This window comes from Sorex fumeus, unplaced genomic scaffold (genome assembly GCF_029834395.1).
Source record: "Sorex fumeus unplaced genomic scaffold, SorFum_2.1 ptg000251l, whole genome shotgun sequence".
Classification (NCBI taxonomy): domain Eukaryota; kingdom Metazoa; phylum Chordata; class Mammalia; order Eulipotyphla; family Soricidae; genus Sorex; species Sorex fumeus.
In genome coordinates this window covers 533,782-550,117 of record NW_026606308.1, presented here as the reverse complement: position 1 = coordinate 550,117, position 16,336 = coordinate 533,782, and the positions used below count along the sequence as shown (strand labels likewise).

Genomic DNA, 16,336 nt, shown 5'->3' with positions numbered 1-16,336 from the left:
TCGGAGGAGGGAGCCGAGGTGGGCCCCAGGGTGACTTCTGTGGGGAGAGGGTGAGCCCTCAACCCCCTTTCCTCCCCAGAGCCGATGATCTCAATCTGTGGCACAGGGCCCTGCGGGTGCCCTGGGCCAACCTGCCCCCCCCCCGGGGGGGGCCCCCGCGGGGAACCTTCCCTGTGTCTCCCAGCCCCTGGGCACTGCCTGACCCAGTTCAGGCCTGGTTCTGCACAGACTGCCTGGACCAGAAGATATTTTTGATTTGGATCTTCCAGGTCATGGCGAAGGGAGAATGAGACTCAGGCAAAAACGCTTGGCAGTCCCGAGATTTATTTTTGGTTGGGTGGGGGGGGGGGGAGCCAGAGGGAGCCCAGCATTCTTTTTTCATTAAAACTTAAGTATCTGAAATTGCTATCCTATCCCATTCTAATCAGCCTCCCTTCCTCTCTCGTGCTGCCCCCTAATTTAAAGGAAAAGTCATTTCAGATTGGAGCCGGTCCCTGTTCCCTAGGCCAGAGCTGGGACTTTTGTTTTTAGCTTGGTAACTTGAGTGACATCTATCTGGGTTCCGTGGGGGCGGTCTTAATTATTTAAAGGCGAAGGGGAATGAGGAAACAGCGACTCTCCCGGTTCGCTCCAGATAGCATTTAACACAAGGCCCAGAGACATTTCAATAAAAATTTATTGAAATTTCAACGATGTTTTCAAGGGGCGGGAGGGATACAGGAAGCCAAATAACTCAACAATTATAACACAAAATATACCTTCATACTTTTTTTTTTGTCTTAAACATCTCTCAGCACCTGACTTTTTGAACTGTGAATCTCTATAGGCACCAATTCAAAACACCATCAACATCGAAGAAGACAGTAGTAAATTCCACTTCGTTTTGAAGAAATCAGAGACTAGCAAATACAAAAGAAAAATTCGAAAGTCAATCCACAGCCTCAATGCATAAGCTTCCCCCCTCCAACCTTCAAAGCCTTCTTAGAACCAGTCTGGGTGGGGGCTGAGTTTCAGGAATCAGAGGGCGGTGGGCTTAGATTAAGACAAGCACTAAAACACTTTCCAACTCTTGGATACTAAAAAGAGAAAAAGATAAACTTTTTTTTGAAATGTGTGCCCTGCGTTTTCTTTCCTTCTTTCGCCTATGTACTGTGTTGGTGCAGAAAGTGTGTTTTTCTAGTTTTAAAAGCGATGGGGGGGGGGTTGGGTGACCTCAAGGTAAACCACAAAAGCCCCCCCCTCACCCAACGCTGCAATCCTATTTACATACAGCTATGTACAATGTCAATAAATTAAAGTTCTATTTCCGAGCATTCATATTCCACCTATTTACAAACGTTATCAAATAATTACATAAATACTTTGTCTAATAGTCTCACTTCTTTATTATTTTTTTTTAAAACCTTGTTATTGCATATACAGGAAAGAGAAAGGCCCCCGTCAGGGGGGCACGGGGAGGAGGTGGTGGTTGAATGCGCTACAGCTCAGACAAAATAAATTCATGTGTGTTTCTCCCCCCCCCACTCCTTGCCTTTGTCATCCTCCCCACTCCGACGTGGGGCTGGGAGAAGTGTGGCCAGGTGGGGAGGGTCCCTTTCCTCTCTGTAAGCAAGCATTCAGAAAGAAAAACCACAAAACACGACCGTGGAACATGCAAGAGACCCACAGGGGCTCTGAAAACATCACAAGAATAGCAAAAAAAGACACAGATTGTCCTTAATAGAGACTTGTGCGGGGGGGACCCAGGCCCCCCCCCGCCACCCCCCCAAACACCACCCGGACCCCCGTCACTCGTTTTTCATCTCCACCAACACACTTTTGTTCAATGTGTTCACTTGTCCCGGTATTTTTTTTTTTCCTTTTGATTCTATTTTTCCTTCCCACTTGACACAGTGATGGGGGAAAATAAGATACTTATCTAGAAATCTGTGCTGAGGCGGGGTGGCGGGTGGGGGGGCGCTCACCCCTGCCCTCTGGGTGGCCCTGGCTGGCTAGACTTTCCTCCTTGGAGGCGGCGGTAGCCCGGCTGAGGGGACTCTCCCCTCCCCCAGAAATGCCTGAACCCCTCCAATTCTTACCCCCACCCCCGAAGCTCAGTGTCACCAGAACGCGGGGTCAGATCCCGGTCCAGAACCTGCCAAGACATTGGCCCGTTTCTAGCTCCCGGTCTCCCGACGGGGTCCGGAAAACAGCCCCAGCCCCTCCCTTTCCCCCTGCCCCCAGGCGGGAGCCACACAGAAGGGGGCGGCCGGGGGTGACAAAGTGCACTGCAGACTGGGCTGGAATGGAGACTCGTCCCGAGGCCGGGCGGGCCTCTACGGGGAAGCGCTGCGGGCGCGGTCGGGCTTGGCCTCCAGGCCGCTGACCAACCTCTGGATGCTCTGCAGCTCGCTCGTGGCCGCCTCTTTGTCGGGGCAGAGTTTGGGCGACAAGGACACGGAGCTGGACGACAGGGCGGAGGAGCGGCTGTTGAGTTCCGAGCCCGACTCCACCGCCACCGCGGCCGGGCTGGCGGCCAGGGCGGCGGCCTTGGCGTCCAGGGGGCCCGCGGCGGCTGCCATGGTCAGCAGGCCGCCGCCGTCGGGCACGGGCAGCGGCATGGGGTAGGGGCTGTAGCGTAGGCGCGGGCGCATGCTGTTCAGGCTGAGGAAGGGGTGTCGGTGCACCGGGCTGGAGGCTGCGGCGGAGGAGGCGGCGGCCGCCGCGGCCATGTAGGTGTAGGGGTAAGGAAACAGGCTTCCAAACGGCGACATGGCCAGGCCCTGCGGGAGGGAGGAGAAGACTGTGGGTGGGCGCCGGGCCAGGCCGGACAACCCCCCTCCTGCCCCTGCCATGCCCCCCCTTGCTGGGGACACTCAGGCTGGGGTGGGGGGTGCGATGCTGAGACCCCTCGGATCTCCCTCTGGGCGCCCCTCCCCTCTCAGAGCAACAGGGGAGGCGCCTTTGGGGCCCTAGGAGGGGCTTCGAGGATATTAGGGGCGCTAATGCCTGCAGGATGCCAGGCAGGGACAGGGCGGGTGGGAAGCCCAGCTCAGGCTGGCACCTGTCTGCGAGCCAGTTGGGAGCCTGTGAAAAGCCCGAGGGCCCCCAGGCGGGGACAGACACTCCTGGGACACTGTCCTGGGAAGCCTAGAAGTTTTGGTAATGCAAAAATAAAGAAAACGCTGCAGTCCCTGGGGGGGGGAGCTGAGCACCCCTGGGGGACGCAGGAAGTGGCCCGGCTGGCTCTCCTTCTCCCCAATTTCGGGGATCATTCAAGTGGGCTTCCTGGACCATCTCTCACTTGCCCATGCTCAGGCAAAACCAAAAGGGAACTTGGGGAAGGAGAGGTGCCCCCCGCCACCCCCTGCCTGGCCTCCCCTTCCCCTCCAGGTGTTTCCAGGGGGGTGAGACTTCTCCCCACAGAGCTGTCTGAGCCCCCCACCCCAGGCCAAGGAGCCCACCCCGCCACTGTGTGCACCAACCATTAACCCTTGGAAGGGAAGAGCAAAGCTTTAAAATGGAGGGGCAGGGGGTGTTGGAAGAATCAAGACTTAACCCCCTCCAGGGACAACGGCCCCAGCCACGCCCCGTGCGGAGACTCCGGGGGAAGGGTGCTCTACAGACATTTGAGAGCCTGCTGAGCTCAGGGGCCGAAAGCCAGGGGGTCACAGAGCTCTCAGGGTCTCTGGAGCACCCCCCAGCCACCCTGCACCCTAGGTGTGACCCCTGGGCGCAGCCCCAGGTGTAAGTCCCGAGCATCACCAGGGGGCGGTCCCTGAACCAAATCCCACCAACCCACCAACCCAAGCCCAAGCTCAGGGTCAGCCCTGGAGGTGAGTTCTCCACTCCGCAGCTGTGTGACCTTGAATCAATCCCTCAACCTCTCGGGGCCTCTGTCCTGGGGGTTGACAAGAGCGCTGCCCCCGGGGCTTTATGACTGTCTAATTACTCTGCGAAGAAACCGCCCTCTGCGGGGGAGGGGGGTGGGAGGTCAGCCGTCTGGGGAGGAGAGCGTGTGAGACCCCCGCCCCACCGCGTCCCAGCTCTGGCCTTGCCAGGAGGGGCTCCTTCCCCGGTGCTCCCATACCTGCGAGGCCAGGACGTGCTGCTGGAGGTGGAAGGGCAGGGTGGCCGCGGACGCCCCCGAGGCCATGGCCGAGGAATCCAGGCCCGAGACGCCGCCGGTGGACGCGCCGGACACGGTGGCCAGCAGGGGGCCCATGCCCGCTGCCATGCTGGAGAAGGCGCCCCCCATGGCGAACTGGCCGGGGTGCAGGAAGAGCGGGTGCCCGTTGAAGAACTGCTGGCCGGCCAGGCCGGGGGCGAAGCCCAGGCCGGGCAGCGCGCTCTGGCCCAGGTGCGCGGCGGCCGCGTCCGTGGGCGCCGACAGCGGCGCGAAGATCTCCTTGGCGGGCAGCGCGCGCGGCTCCTCGGCCTTGGACGGCGCGGCCGGGCTGCGGCGCTCGTCGGCGCCCAGGCCGCGGGTGCTGGACGAAATGCTGGACGAGATGGTGGCCGGGCTGTGGCGCGAGTCGGGCGACGCCTTGTCCAGCCGCCCCGCGTCCCGGGATCGGCCGCCCGCCTCGGTCCCCGCGAAGAGGTGCGTCTTGCGCGCGGGGCTGCCCTTGTCGCGGCCCGGCTCCTCCGACGTGGTGGTGGAGATCTTGGCCGCGTCGCACGCCTCGGGGCCCGGCTCCTCCTTGCTGTCGGCCTCGGGGTCGCTCTCGCCCTCGCTGGGACACAGATCTAGCGCGGGAAGGGGAGGACGCGGAGGGGCGCCGGGGCGTCAGGAGGGGTCCCACGAGCGCGGGGCGCGCGCGCGGGCGCAAGGAAGCCGGCTCCCTCCCCCGGGGAAGGGGAGGGTGGGAGCCTCCAGGGTTTCATCTGCAGAATGGACCCCTCCCCCCACAACCGCCCCCAGGCCCCTACAGGGAAACATCAGAAATTGTTGGAGTCCATTCGGATTCGTGATTCCATCTCAAACTTTTTGGAAGCCTGTCCCCGACTGACTGTCAAAAAGGAAACCGGACCCTAAACTAGGGGGAAATTTGCACTGACTGCTAACATCTTTGTTCCATGGGGGACAGCACCCCTCCCCCCAGGGCCTGGAGAAGTCTTTCAAAGGGATTCCTTAGGAGAGGAAGACCCCCTTCCCTCCACCCCAAAGGAGCAAGCCTGCAAACACACAGTCCACACCCCCCAGAATTTACTCCACCCGGGGTAAAGGCTGAAGAGAACCCCTCATTCTCTGCTGTCACTGCCCCTTCTAAGGTACTAGAAGGAAAAGAAGAGAAAGGAGAAGAGCAGAGAAAAAGAGGACTCTAGTTTCTGTTTAAAGTTTCACTGCATTGAAGACAAAGGGCTTTGATTCTATTTCCCTTTTGAAAAATTATAATAAAGCTGACAATTGCAGGAGACACTGGGGATACAGGGGTGGGGGGGATGTCAGGAGCTTGGCCCCTTCCCTCATCCCCATTCTGGGGCTGGGGACGTATTTTCTTGGTACCCCTCTTTCTTGACCCAGGTGGCAAATGACACGCCAGCCCGCCCCAGGCCAATATCACCTCAAGTTCCAAGATGGTGAAAAGTCAGTGGTGCTTTTTTCTGGAGAATTGCGGGGAGGAGGGGGAGGTGTTCCAGACCCTTTTCTAAACTGCCCCCCACCCAAATCACCAAGAAGAAATAAACACCCCTCCCCAGTTGTGTCTGAGTTAGGGTTCTGAGAGTGTCCTAAAGGGTGTCCTGAATATAGCACCACCAGGATGGGTGACACTCGGGTGATACTCTGCGCTTCTAGAAGGCCCAGAAGTGTAGGAAGGGCAAGCCCCCCACCACTACACTGCCATCCTGCACCAGCTCCTGCTCCTAGAGGGACAGCCACGTGGAGACCTCGAGGGGGTCAGACTTACCTTTGAGGTTGGAGGTGCCCACAGTGGACACGGCAGGAGACTGAGCGAAGCAGCTGAAGGAGGCCTGCTCGCTCGAAGACTCATCCGAGGTGCCGTTCTCCTTCTTGTGTCTGTCCTCAAACACACGCATGGACTGCAGGGTCAGCTGCTTCCTGCCAAGGACACAAGACCCCCCCGAAATATGAAATACATTACCCCTGGCTGGGTCCCCTGCACCTCACTGCAGCCCGGGCTGCCACCTGATTCTGAGGTGGCAGAAAGGAGACCAGCTGCAGGGTGGCTGCACAGACCTCAGCGTTGCCAACGGACCCTCCTTTCCCTCCCTGGGTTCCAGAACCTACCCCACCCCCACCCCCCAAATCTCCCAACACAAAGTGAGGCTTGAGGCTTGGACTGGGAAGTCTGCCTTCAAAGTTCAAGAGAGGCAGGAGCAGGCCAGGGACAGCTGAACAGCCAGCCGGGTGGAGGGAGGGGAGCAGGGTGGGGACCCCAAGGCCTTGAACACTAACAGCTTCTCACTCAGGCCGGTTGCTATGATTGCAAGGAAGTGCCTATTTCATGGTGCACTTTGCAGTAATCAGTTCACCAACACATTAATTGGAGTAAAAAAAAAAAATCCACTTAGATGTTAGAAATTTCCTCTCCATTTTTTTTAATGCCCATCCCTTCCCCAAGGGGATAGGTTAAAAATTCGAGGGGTGAGTGTCATTTTCTGGATTTTAGAAATTCTTTGAAAGTGGAGGAGGGGAGGGGAGAGCGACTTTTCTCCACAGTCCAGCTGTCTGCTGTAATGCAAAATGATCCTGGTACCCATGAAGGGGGTGGGGGGCAGAGGTTTCTCAGGGGGCTTCACGTGATGGCATTTGCAAGACAAGATTGCAAAAATTCCAGAGCTTTTTTTGTGAATGGCTTCGACCTTTTCCCGGGGCCTGCCCAGGATGAACCAATGTTAATTAGGAATTCATAGGCGTCTGTGGCCAGTCTGCCTTCTCCAGAAACTTTTTTTTCTAAAGACAGTCTTCGGGGGCAGTGGGAGGGAGGCGGGGGGGGGGGGGGGCGGGGAGGGGGGGTCGCGGCGGGGAGATGGGACTGGCTGCACCTTGGGCAAACATGTCGGAGCAGAAAAAACCAGAAGCACTCCAAGGACTCCATGACTGTGCAGACCAGACCGCCCCCCACTCAGAGCGGCACAGAGGGCCTGGAAAGGGGGTTCGTGACCTGGGAAGTGAATAAATGGCCCAGCTCACCTTTTCTCTCTCCTGCCATTTCCAGTGTCCCGGAAACCTTTTGCAAATGGGTTGTTGTCTATTTTTAACTGAGTTATCTAGAGAAGACACACAAAAGAAAAAAAACGGTTGACCTCATGCTCTAGGGTGTTTGAGGGGTGTTCCCCTCCACTCAACAGTCTCTCAGTCTCTTGCAAATGTGAATGCGAACAGGCATCTTTGGGTTAAGGCCCCCACACAGAGGAGAAAACAACTCCAGATCCATTCATAATCCCCCCACCCCCCCCACCCCAGCGCCTTGCAGTCAGGCCATGCTAATCAACTTGGAAGGGGCCTTGTGTCTGTAACCAGCCAACAGTTTGGGCCCAGGATTGGAAAACGAGTCAAAGTTATCCAAAAGCACAACTTGCAGTTTTACTCTTTAGTCTTGGTGTTGTTATTATTATTGAAGTAGAATTGACAGACAACTTTATATTAGTTTCAGGTGTACGCTGCAGCATGTAACATTATGCTCTCATTTTGATTTCTTTTTATAAAGCGCAATTAATCATAAAATGCGTAATGGCATATTTCCTGCCCCCCGAACATACAGACGCAGCCTATGCGCCAACCTTTTCTGTGAATCTAATAAAATGATTTATGGGGTTCCACTACCTTGTGCTGAGTGGGTTTGATATTTTCCCCCCCCCTAGCTGGGGAGAAAAAAAAGGGGGGCGGGAGGGAGGTGTTTGAGGAATTCCAATATTGACAATTACAGATTAAAAAAGGGCTGCGTGACCGCTTGGAGCATTCATTTTCGTGAGCATTTCTGCCGCCACAGGTAGGAATGGCCTCTTTGTCTGGTCTGATTCCCCAAAGGTGACAGTTTTGTTATTATTATGTTAACAGCTCAGAGCCACCGGACTGGGGGAAGTGGGGGGTGGCTGAAAGGGAACTGGCAAACTTAGGAAAATACTCCAGTGTGTAATCTTGCTGATCCCTTCCCTTGGGGGTGAAGAATGGAAGGTACCGAGTTCCCAGGAGCTGTAAAGGGCCCTTGGGATGGATTCTGGTTCTCAGCATCAATTCCTGAGTTAGGGACTTGCAGGGACAGGTGGTCTGATCACCTTTCCACCAGACTAAAGAGATACTAGATCAACCGGCCGACCCCCTCCCCCAACACCTGTACCCTCACCCCAGAGGAACCACCCACAGTGCTAGTGAATTCTGAAGGCAGGGTGTTGAATGGCCAGCTGGATAGGCCCTCTGAGGTCTGTCCAGGAATCAGAAGTGGAAGATCTGGGGGCCCGGACGAGTCTCCCCCACCCCCCACCCCCATCCCTCCCTAAGCTGCAAGCAGTTAAGCTGTGGGAAGGGACAGTGGTGGCAGTAAGCTGGAGTGTTCTCGGTCTCTATCTCCAAGCTCCTAACCTTCAGGCCATCCTGCCTTTACATTCCCTGTGTTGCCCGAGTTTCCACTTGGGGGTGCCCCTGACCCCCAACCTCAGCCCCACGGGAGGGGAGAAAGAGCTGCAGTAAAACTTCAACTCAAGTGGGGACCTTTTCCCCAGAGCCTCAGACAACTTGATGAACACAGCCTTGTGCTGGGGGGGTGGGTTCTCTCTCTCTCTCACACACACACACACACACACACACACACCATAAAAAACACAGCAGCATAAAAGGTAATAAAAACCAGACCAGCTATTTGAGAATTCTGGCTCTTACGGCCCAGCCCCGGGAGGAGAAAAGCTCTTCTCTGGGATTCTCCTCCCAGAACCCCAAATGGCTTTTGCCTTCAATGTTGAGCTGCTTCTTCTGCATCTCGGTGTCCTGATTTGCCTTCCTCAAAGGGGACCGAGGAAAGGAGTTGACAGAAGCCAGAGGGATTCAGACTGCTCTCAGCCAGAGGGTCCCAGGACCTTCTTGTGGGGCAAAACTCAATGGGCGCTTTTCTCCCTCAATATGGGGTCCTTTAGCTTCAGCCAAATTTGTCCCCCCCACACACATACACATCCCCTCCCCACGAGGTCTTCTAGCAAGATTGGCCAACACGACCTCCCACCCCCACCCCCCAGCGCCCCAGAGGGTCAGATCCGAGAAGGCAGCTCCGAAGATCATTTCCCTCCATTCCTGTCCCCCCAATTTCTCCTCTGCACCCAAGGCGAGCTGCCAGGGCAGGGAAAAAGCTCAGGGGAGGGAAGCAAGCACCCTGGGTACCTTGTCGTTCTGGTAGGCGGTCACAGCGATGAACTCTGTTTCTGGGAACAAGTAGGTCCGAAATGTGCTATAAGGGAGTTTCAAGATGTCATTGGCTCTGACAATGTGGAAACGGGGCTGGTATTTGTGCATCGAGTTCAAGATCGTCTGCAGGGGTGGGAGAAAAAGAGGTACGTCAAAAAACCAGGCTGGCTGGGGACAAAGCGAATCTTCGGACCCCTACTGGGCCGACCCCACAAAATGTACCAGGCGTGGACCCGGCCCACCTCCTCAGCACCGCTTTGGGGGACATTCTACTCCATAGATGTTATCTGCTGGAGAATCCAAAGGGCTCCTTCATTTCCAAAGGGTGCCCCCCCGCCCCGCCCCATCTAAAAGGGTTATTCGGATCTGGAACCCTAGCCTACCTGAGTACCAAAACTATAATTCCCCTGCCACGTTGCGTGATCGCTTGGGAAGGCCAAAGTCTTAAAAGATAGAGAAAAACATGCATTTTAATTTACAAAATGATTCAGTCCTTTAAGCGCCCACTAATTGACGAGCCCAATCCACTTAAAGCCTTGAAAGGCTGAACTCCAGAGAGGAATATTTATGCCTTAATCAAATCAAGGGCTTCAAATGCAATTCTTGCCCTCGGAGAGGCGGCGTTCCGACCCATCCGCCATCCGAGACTCCCTGGGCCTCTTCTTGCAGCTTATTCCTCTCTTATCACTGTTTATTTCGTTGAAATGTTGGGGAGGGGGAGGGGCAGGGGCGAAAGGTCTTTGGCGTGACTGTTACCAGCACTCCGAGTTCTCTGAAAGTTTCTCTATGCTGCCACTGACTCCGTGTATATAACCAACCCCAACACAAACACGCACGCACACGCGCGCACACACTCACAGACGGAGGGTTTTTTATTTTTTTTTAACACCGAAGATCGAAGCCTCGTGTTTAAATTAGACTTGTCCCCTCAGCCCCAATTCCTCTTTGGGGAAAAAAAGCGAACCTTTCCAAAAATGTCTTTCAACCTCCAAGTACACAGAAGGGAGTCCGGGTTCCTTCAATTCTCCCCAGAAAGAAACCGATCTCACAAGAGAAGCCCGCTGACTTCAAACAGAACCCGTAACTTTTAAAGTTGATTCTAGAGCTGAATGATTAGGTTGGAACCTCCCGGTCAGCGGAGGCATTTGCCGAGGACCTGGAATTGCCAAAGAATTTGGTGCCCTGGTAGGGTTCCTTGCCCCCCGGTTTCTTTCAGAAAGCCAGGCCTTACAGAATGCAGAGAGAATCTTCTCTCTCCCCATCTGAGTGGCGGGTTAAGCAAGTTTGCTACCCTTTGCCACGGAGAGCAAGGGAGGAAGGTGATCAGAAAGTGGGATTTTATGTGGAGGAGGGAGCATTAGCCTCTGCTAGCCCCTGGCTGGAAGGTTTGACTAGAAGGAGCAGTGAAACTTACAAATCCGTGTTTGTCCGAAATGTTGTTGGTGAGTTTCAGTTTGTGGAAAGTGACAACTTTAGACATCCACTGTTCCCCAGTAGCCGGGCTGTCGGGGTGAATATACATTCTCTTTGGCATTTCAGGATCAGCCTTACCCGCTACCATCCACCGGGAATTGTGAAATTTATATCGACAGTCATCAGCAGCTATAATGTCCATCAACAGAATATATTTGGCTTTTTTATCAAGCCCAGAACACCTTACTTTAAACGGAGGAAACATTCGCCTACAACAGGAGAGAAGAGACGGGGAAAAGAAAGAAAATCACTCAGAATCTTGAGTTTGACTCTCTGTTCACCAATATTTAAACACAATGTTTAAAATTTCCACCTGGATTGATGGAGCTTCTGGGCTTGGGGCAGAGTAGTCGGGGGAGCAACTGTTTCCCTTTCGGCATTAGCCGAGAATTGATCAATCTCCTATCTCCCAACATGCCCAAATTCAAAACAACATTGTCACCAAATTTCTCCACAGTGTCCAACAATCGCTATGAAAATGTTTCCCTCTTGTTTCACTTTATAGATCAACCTTTTTTTGCCTATGTTTTTTTTCTCCCCTCTCTACTACCCAACAGTTTGGGGTAGGATTTTTTTAGTGCGGTCAGACAAGGCTAGGATTTTCCATTACTTCCAGATGAAAAAGCTGAACTTATCTAGGAAATAAACATCAAGCTGCACCAGGCTGTCTGCCCGGGGTGCGGAAGAGCAAACCCGCCGCTGGCGAAATGAAACTGGACGTTCAAGAGCACCCCAAACGAATATTGTAGATTGGGGTGAACTCTCCCGGGCCTGATAACCGATTTACTTTGCATGCTGAGAAACAGCGGCCCTGTGGCCACTCAGGTCAGCCCCCAAATGCAAGATCAGGCCACAAATTGCCGTGCATGTTCCAGAAACGGTGACCTCCTAGCATTTTTAACTTGATCACCTTCTGCTGGGCAGCTTGACTACAGCCGTCTCCTGGGTTGGAGGATCTTATGCTCAACTTTCGCCTCCTCTAGCTGGAAGAGATGCAGTTTCAAGGCGCACGGAGGGGAAGAAGGTGCTCTAATTTTTTATTTTTCAACATTCATACCTCGATGGTGTGGAATACCACCCCTGCACCACCCCCCCCCAAAAAATAAAGGAGTGACTTTCAATGACAAACAGGTTTCAGCTAGGCAAGAACCTCAGAAAGTTATGTAAAATAGGTTTGCTAATCGTCACACTTTCCCCAGAGCTGCCTGCGTCCCACGGGGCGCCTTGAATCTGCAAACATAATCTTCCTGATCCAAAATTGCCTCTCGAGCTCACCCCTGGATCTCGGACACGTGAATGCAACGGGCAAACACACCTAAATGCCCTAGGATTTCTCTGTGAGCCCAGCAGGGAGGCTGAAGCACCCCCACCCCACCCCATCCAGACCCAGAGGCCCCGCCGAAGGACAGAGAAGGGGGAAGGGGGCACCGGGGTCAGGCCCCCCATCTTTAGATTTGCCTCTGGCAGAAGAAAGTGAAACAGACAAAAACATGCAACATCAGCAAAGAAAGATGGTCCAGAAAGGTTTCAAACTTCCTGCACCAGGGGCCTCCTTTCTTCCTAGCAAAAACCTCTGTGCCTCCCCTGCCAACACCCAGAAAAATAAAAAAAATCCTAGTTTGCAGGAATCCCATAGGAAGAAGCGAGCAGCAGGGCTGGCGGCTGACACCCAGGTAAGCCGAAATTTCCTGCCATCCGGGCACAGCCAGAGAGTCGATTTCACCCGGCTCCCAGGGAATGAAACTTTTCCTGCCAGCCCAAGTGACGGCCAAACCCAGAGCTCTGGAAAGAGAGGGAAAGCAAGCAGAGGATGGTGGGGAGAGAAAGTCCAGTCGCTTTGGGGGGGGGGGGGGTTGGCGGGGACAGGACCCCTCCAGCCGCCTTACCTTCCCGACTTGGTGATCACCATCTCTGTTCCCCGTTTGTGAAACTGGTCCCAAAGTTCCTTGGCCTCCAGGTGCACTTTGGGGTCATCTTCCACCTCCTCCTCGGGCTCCATGGTTTTGAGAGGCCGCAGATGCGCCTGGGGCCCCAGCGAGGAGAAAGGCATCCCGCTCTCCGCGGCGCCCACCAACTGATCCATGATGGGTTTGGCCAAGGCCCCCGGCAGCGAGAGCGCCGCGGCGCCGTTGGGCGGCAGAGCCAAGGCGGGGAAGAAGGGCGGCTGGTGGCCCAGCACCGCGCTCATGGCAAAGTCCGGGGCCCGGTGAGGTAGGAACGGGTGGTAGGCCATGCTTGTCCCAGGAATAACCGGATCTCTCATGGAGAGGCTCATGCACCGCCGGCCGGGCGCGGGGCTTCAGCCGGGGCAAGTCCGCAGCTGCTCTTGGCTTGGTTTGCTTTTGTTTTTGCTTTGGTGTTTTATTTTTGTTCCTTCTTCTTTCCTTTCTTTTTTTTTTTAGCAGTCGCACATTTTTTTTTCAAGAAAAAGGAAAAAAGATGAAATCAGTCACCACAGGAGCACCCCCGAGGGAGGCAGGGTGGGAGCAAGAAGTGTCTTTTGGGGACGGGCACGGTGCTTTTAAAGAGAGCCAGGCGAGAAAATCAGAGACATCGTCGCTGCAGGGGGAGGGACAGTCCCGGCTCCTGGCGATTTGTTTTTTAAAAGCCGCTCCTGGAAGTCGCTTTCGGAGGCCAGAGGGCTGCGGGGTCTCCGCCCGCGCAGGAGCCCCGGGCCCGGTGAGCTGGAAACAGGCACGGCCGCAGCCCCGCTCGGGGGGAATCTCTCTGCTTCTTTGTTGCCAAGGCGAACGGCTCTCCTAGGACGCCTTTTTTTTTTAACCTTTTCTTCTTCTCCCGCCCCCAACACCCCCTTATTTTGGTGGCTCGCGGCCGGCGTCTGCAGTCTGCGCTCGACTCGGCTGGGGAACGGGGGAGCCGCCGGGGAGCCGGGGTGGGGGAGGAGGAGGAGGAGGTGGAGGAGGAGGAGGAGGGAGGGGTGGGAGGGAAAAAAGTCTCTCTTCTTTAAGGGGGGAAAAAGCACAAAAACAATCGGACGGCGGCCCTCTCCTCCGAGCGCGATCAAAACTCGGAGTGCGCCGCGGCTTCCGTCCGTCCGCCCGCTCCTCCTTGCTCCGCGCCGCGCGTCCGGACTGGGTCTGGGTCTCGCTCCGAATCTGCCAGCGCTCTCCGCTCGCGCCTCTCTCTTCCTTGTCCGCAAACGTGAGCGAATTCGCTTCCTAAATCTGCGTGCCGGCGCGCGGGGCGAGGGAGGAATCGGCGGGGGGTGGGACGGGAGGGGGAGCAGGGGGTGGGGGAGAAGGCGAAGGAGGGAGAGCGCGCGCGAGCGAGCAGGAGCGAGGGAGAGCGAGCGGGAGAGGCAGAGCGCGAGCGGAGCTGTGCTCGCCGCCCCGCGCGCCTCTAGAATTCCCCGGGCGTCTGCTGGGCGGCTCTAGGCGGACGGGCCGTGCGGAGGGCTGCGGGGAGCCCGAGGCCTCTTGATTGGCTCTTTGACGCTTTCGGACCAATTGTGTGGCTGCATAGGCGTGGTTTTCACAGGTCGAGTGCTGGGGGATAGAGCCGAGTTATAAAAAGAAGGTGTCGGAAACGGTCACGTCGCTGCGCCGCTCCGTACTACGAGCCCGTCCCGCGCATATGTCAACATGCTCCCAGGGAGGGCGGGGACGCCACCGGGAGGTGGGGGGCGGGGAGGAGAAGCGCCGCCGCCGCCGCCGCCGCCGCGCGCGCCCCGGAGTCGCCTCTAGGTGGCTTTCTCGAGCGCTCGGCGCAGCCCCGGAGCCCGGCTCGCTCGGGCGCAGCCCCGCGTCTGAAATGCCTCAGTCACCCCGGCCCGCGATCGGCGGGAGGAGGAGGCCGGGCGGCGCGGGGAGGAAGGGGGAGGAGGCGGGCGGAGAGCTCGGCCGGCGCCGGGCTGGGGCGCTCGGCTCGCGCGCGCAGCCCCGCTCGCCTCCCCGGGGCTGCGTCTCCTCCTCCTCCACCTCCTCCTCCTCCTCCTCCTCCTCCTCCTCCTCCTCCTCCTCCTCCTCCTCCTCCTCCCCCCCGCTCGCTCTCCCCACCCCCCCCCACTTTTTTTTTAACCCCCGGGTGAGAGCCGGGCTGACGGCAGCGGCTCCGGCGAGCGGCCCCTCGGCCTCTGGGCGCCACCCAAGACTCCGGGCTGGCGCGCTCCGCAGCCCCACGTGGAGGCACCGGGCTCCGCCCGGCCGCCGCTGCCGGGTCCCGAGCTCGGGCGTCTCTCGCGGCTGGCTGGGCTCGCGGGCGCCGGGGCACACGGGGGGGATGGCAGTACACGCGCGGGGGAGGCTGTGTGCGTGTGTGCGTTGGGGGGGCGTTGTTTGGGATCACCCCTACCCCTTTGCACCCCGTCCCACCCGACACGGCGGCGTGCCAAGACCCCACCGGCCCCGCCGGCACGTCTCTTGGCGAACACGCGCCCGCACTCGGACCCCACCACCAACACCCGCGCGCCGACCCCTGCCCTGCCCCACCTGGGTCGCCCCGACAGCGTGGGGGCGCGTCCGCGAGCGCGGGGTCCCGGGCCTGAGGGCTCCTCTCCGCGCCCGCCCGCGGGGGTCGGGGCTTGGGCGAGTTGGGCCTGGGGGCGCGCAGGGGGAGGCGCCCTTTATCTGTCGGAGCCTTGGTTCTTTCTCCGCCCCGGGGACTTATCTGCCCAGAAGTTGGGGCCGAGGCGGGCGGGGGGAGGTGGAGGGCGTAGGGGGACGTGTTTGTAAAACAAACCGTGAAACGCCCCCCGCCCCCCGCCCTCCAGCCCCGAGGCGAGGTGACTTGACCGCCTTCGGGGGCCTTGGGCTCTCCGGGAAGGTTCGCCCGGTCCCCACTGCTCGATCGGGGCCCGCCTTGGGCACGGTCCCCGCCGACCCTGCTAAGGCTGGAGGGTCTCCGAGACGCACGATTTTAGCTTCGGGGGGCTGCGAGGATGCGTTGGGGCGCCCTGGCCTAGCCGGAGGGTCATGGGGAGGGTGGGGGGTGCTGTACTTTCACCTCTCCTGAGTCTAGAAGGGAATGAAAAAAACGGGGCCAAAGGTCAGGGTCGAAGGGGTTCAGGAACGAAATCTTTCCAGTGTCCTTGCGGGCCCCTCGACCCCCTCTCCCTCCTCCCCAAGCCCCCCCCCCCCCGATTCCTCAACGAGACCTCCGCGAACGTGGTCGCTGGCCGCACTTACGCGCCCACTCGCCCACCGAGCCGAGATGGGGCGGAATCTTGGGGGCACCCGCCCCTCGCGCCTCGCCTCTCTGACGCACATGGTGGGGCCCGTTGGCGCCAGCGCCGAGCCCCCCAGCCCAGCCCACCCCCGCCCCTGGGGGCCGTGGCGACGGCAGCGGCCTGCGCGCTCCCGCAGGCCGGCCGACTCCAGGTCTTTCTCGGGCAGCGCTTCGCTCCCTCCGCCCTTTTCTGTGCGGGAGAAAGAAAAGGGGCGGCCAGGGGGTGGCTCCCCACGCCCTCTCCCTCCTCGCCGGCGGCCGCGTCCCGAAGGGGGCGCGAGGCCAGACCTCCCCTTACGCGACCCCCGACTTCCCGCCAGGATTTCTCGGTTCCCGGGC

The 16,336-nt window shown here is 57.8% G+C and overlaps 1 protein-coding gene across 3 annotated transcripts; it reads right to left on the bottom strand.

Annotated features, from left to right (window-relative positions):
* Positions 1–658: 658 nt before the first annotated feature.
* On the bottom strand, positions 659–14,085 carry TBX3 (T-box transcription factor 3). Of its 3 annotated transcripts, XM_056109012.1 has the most exons (9): positions 12,700–14,085; positions 10,755–11,022; positions 9,724–9,783; positions 9,317–9,463; positions 7,139–7,215; positions 5,892–6,043; positions 4,070–4,728; positions 2,371–2,762; positions 659–899 (listed from the first exon to the last, which is right to left on the bottom strand). In XM_056109012.1, exons 1-9 carry the CDS (start codon positions 13,086–13,088, stop codon positions 893–895), a joined length of 2,151 nt encoding a protein of 716 aa, XP_055964987.1. In that variant the 5' UTR covers positions 13,089–14,085; the 3' UTR covers positions 659–892. The 3 variants fall into 3 exon arrangements, with proteins under 3 accessions (XP_055964987.1, XP_055964986.1, XP_055964988.1); XM_056109011.1 differs by having other exon boundaries at positions 659–2,762; positions 12,700–14,084; XM_056109013.1 differs by lacking the exon at positions 9,724–9,783 and having other exon boundaries at positions 659–2,762; positions 12,700–14,083.
* Positions 14,086–16,336: the final 2,251 nt, after the last annotated feature.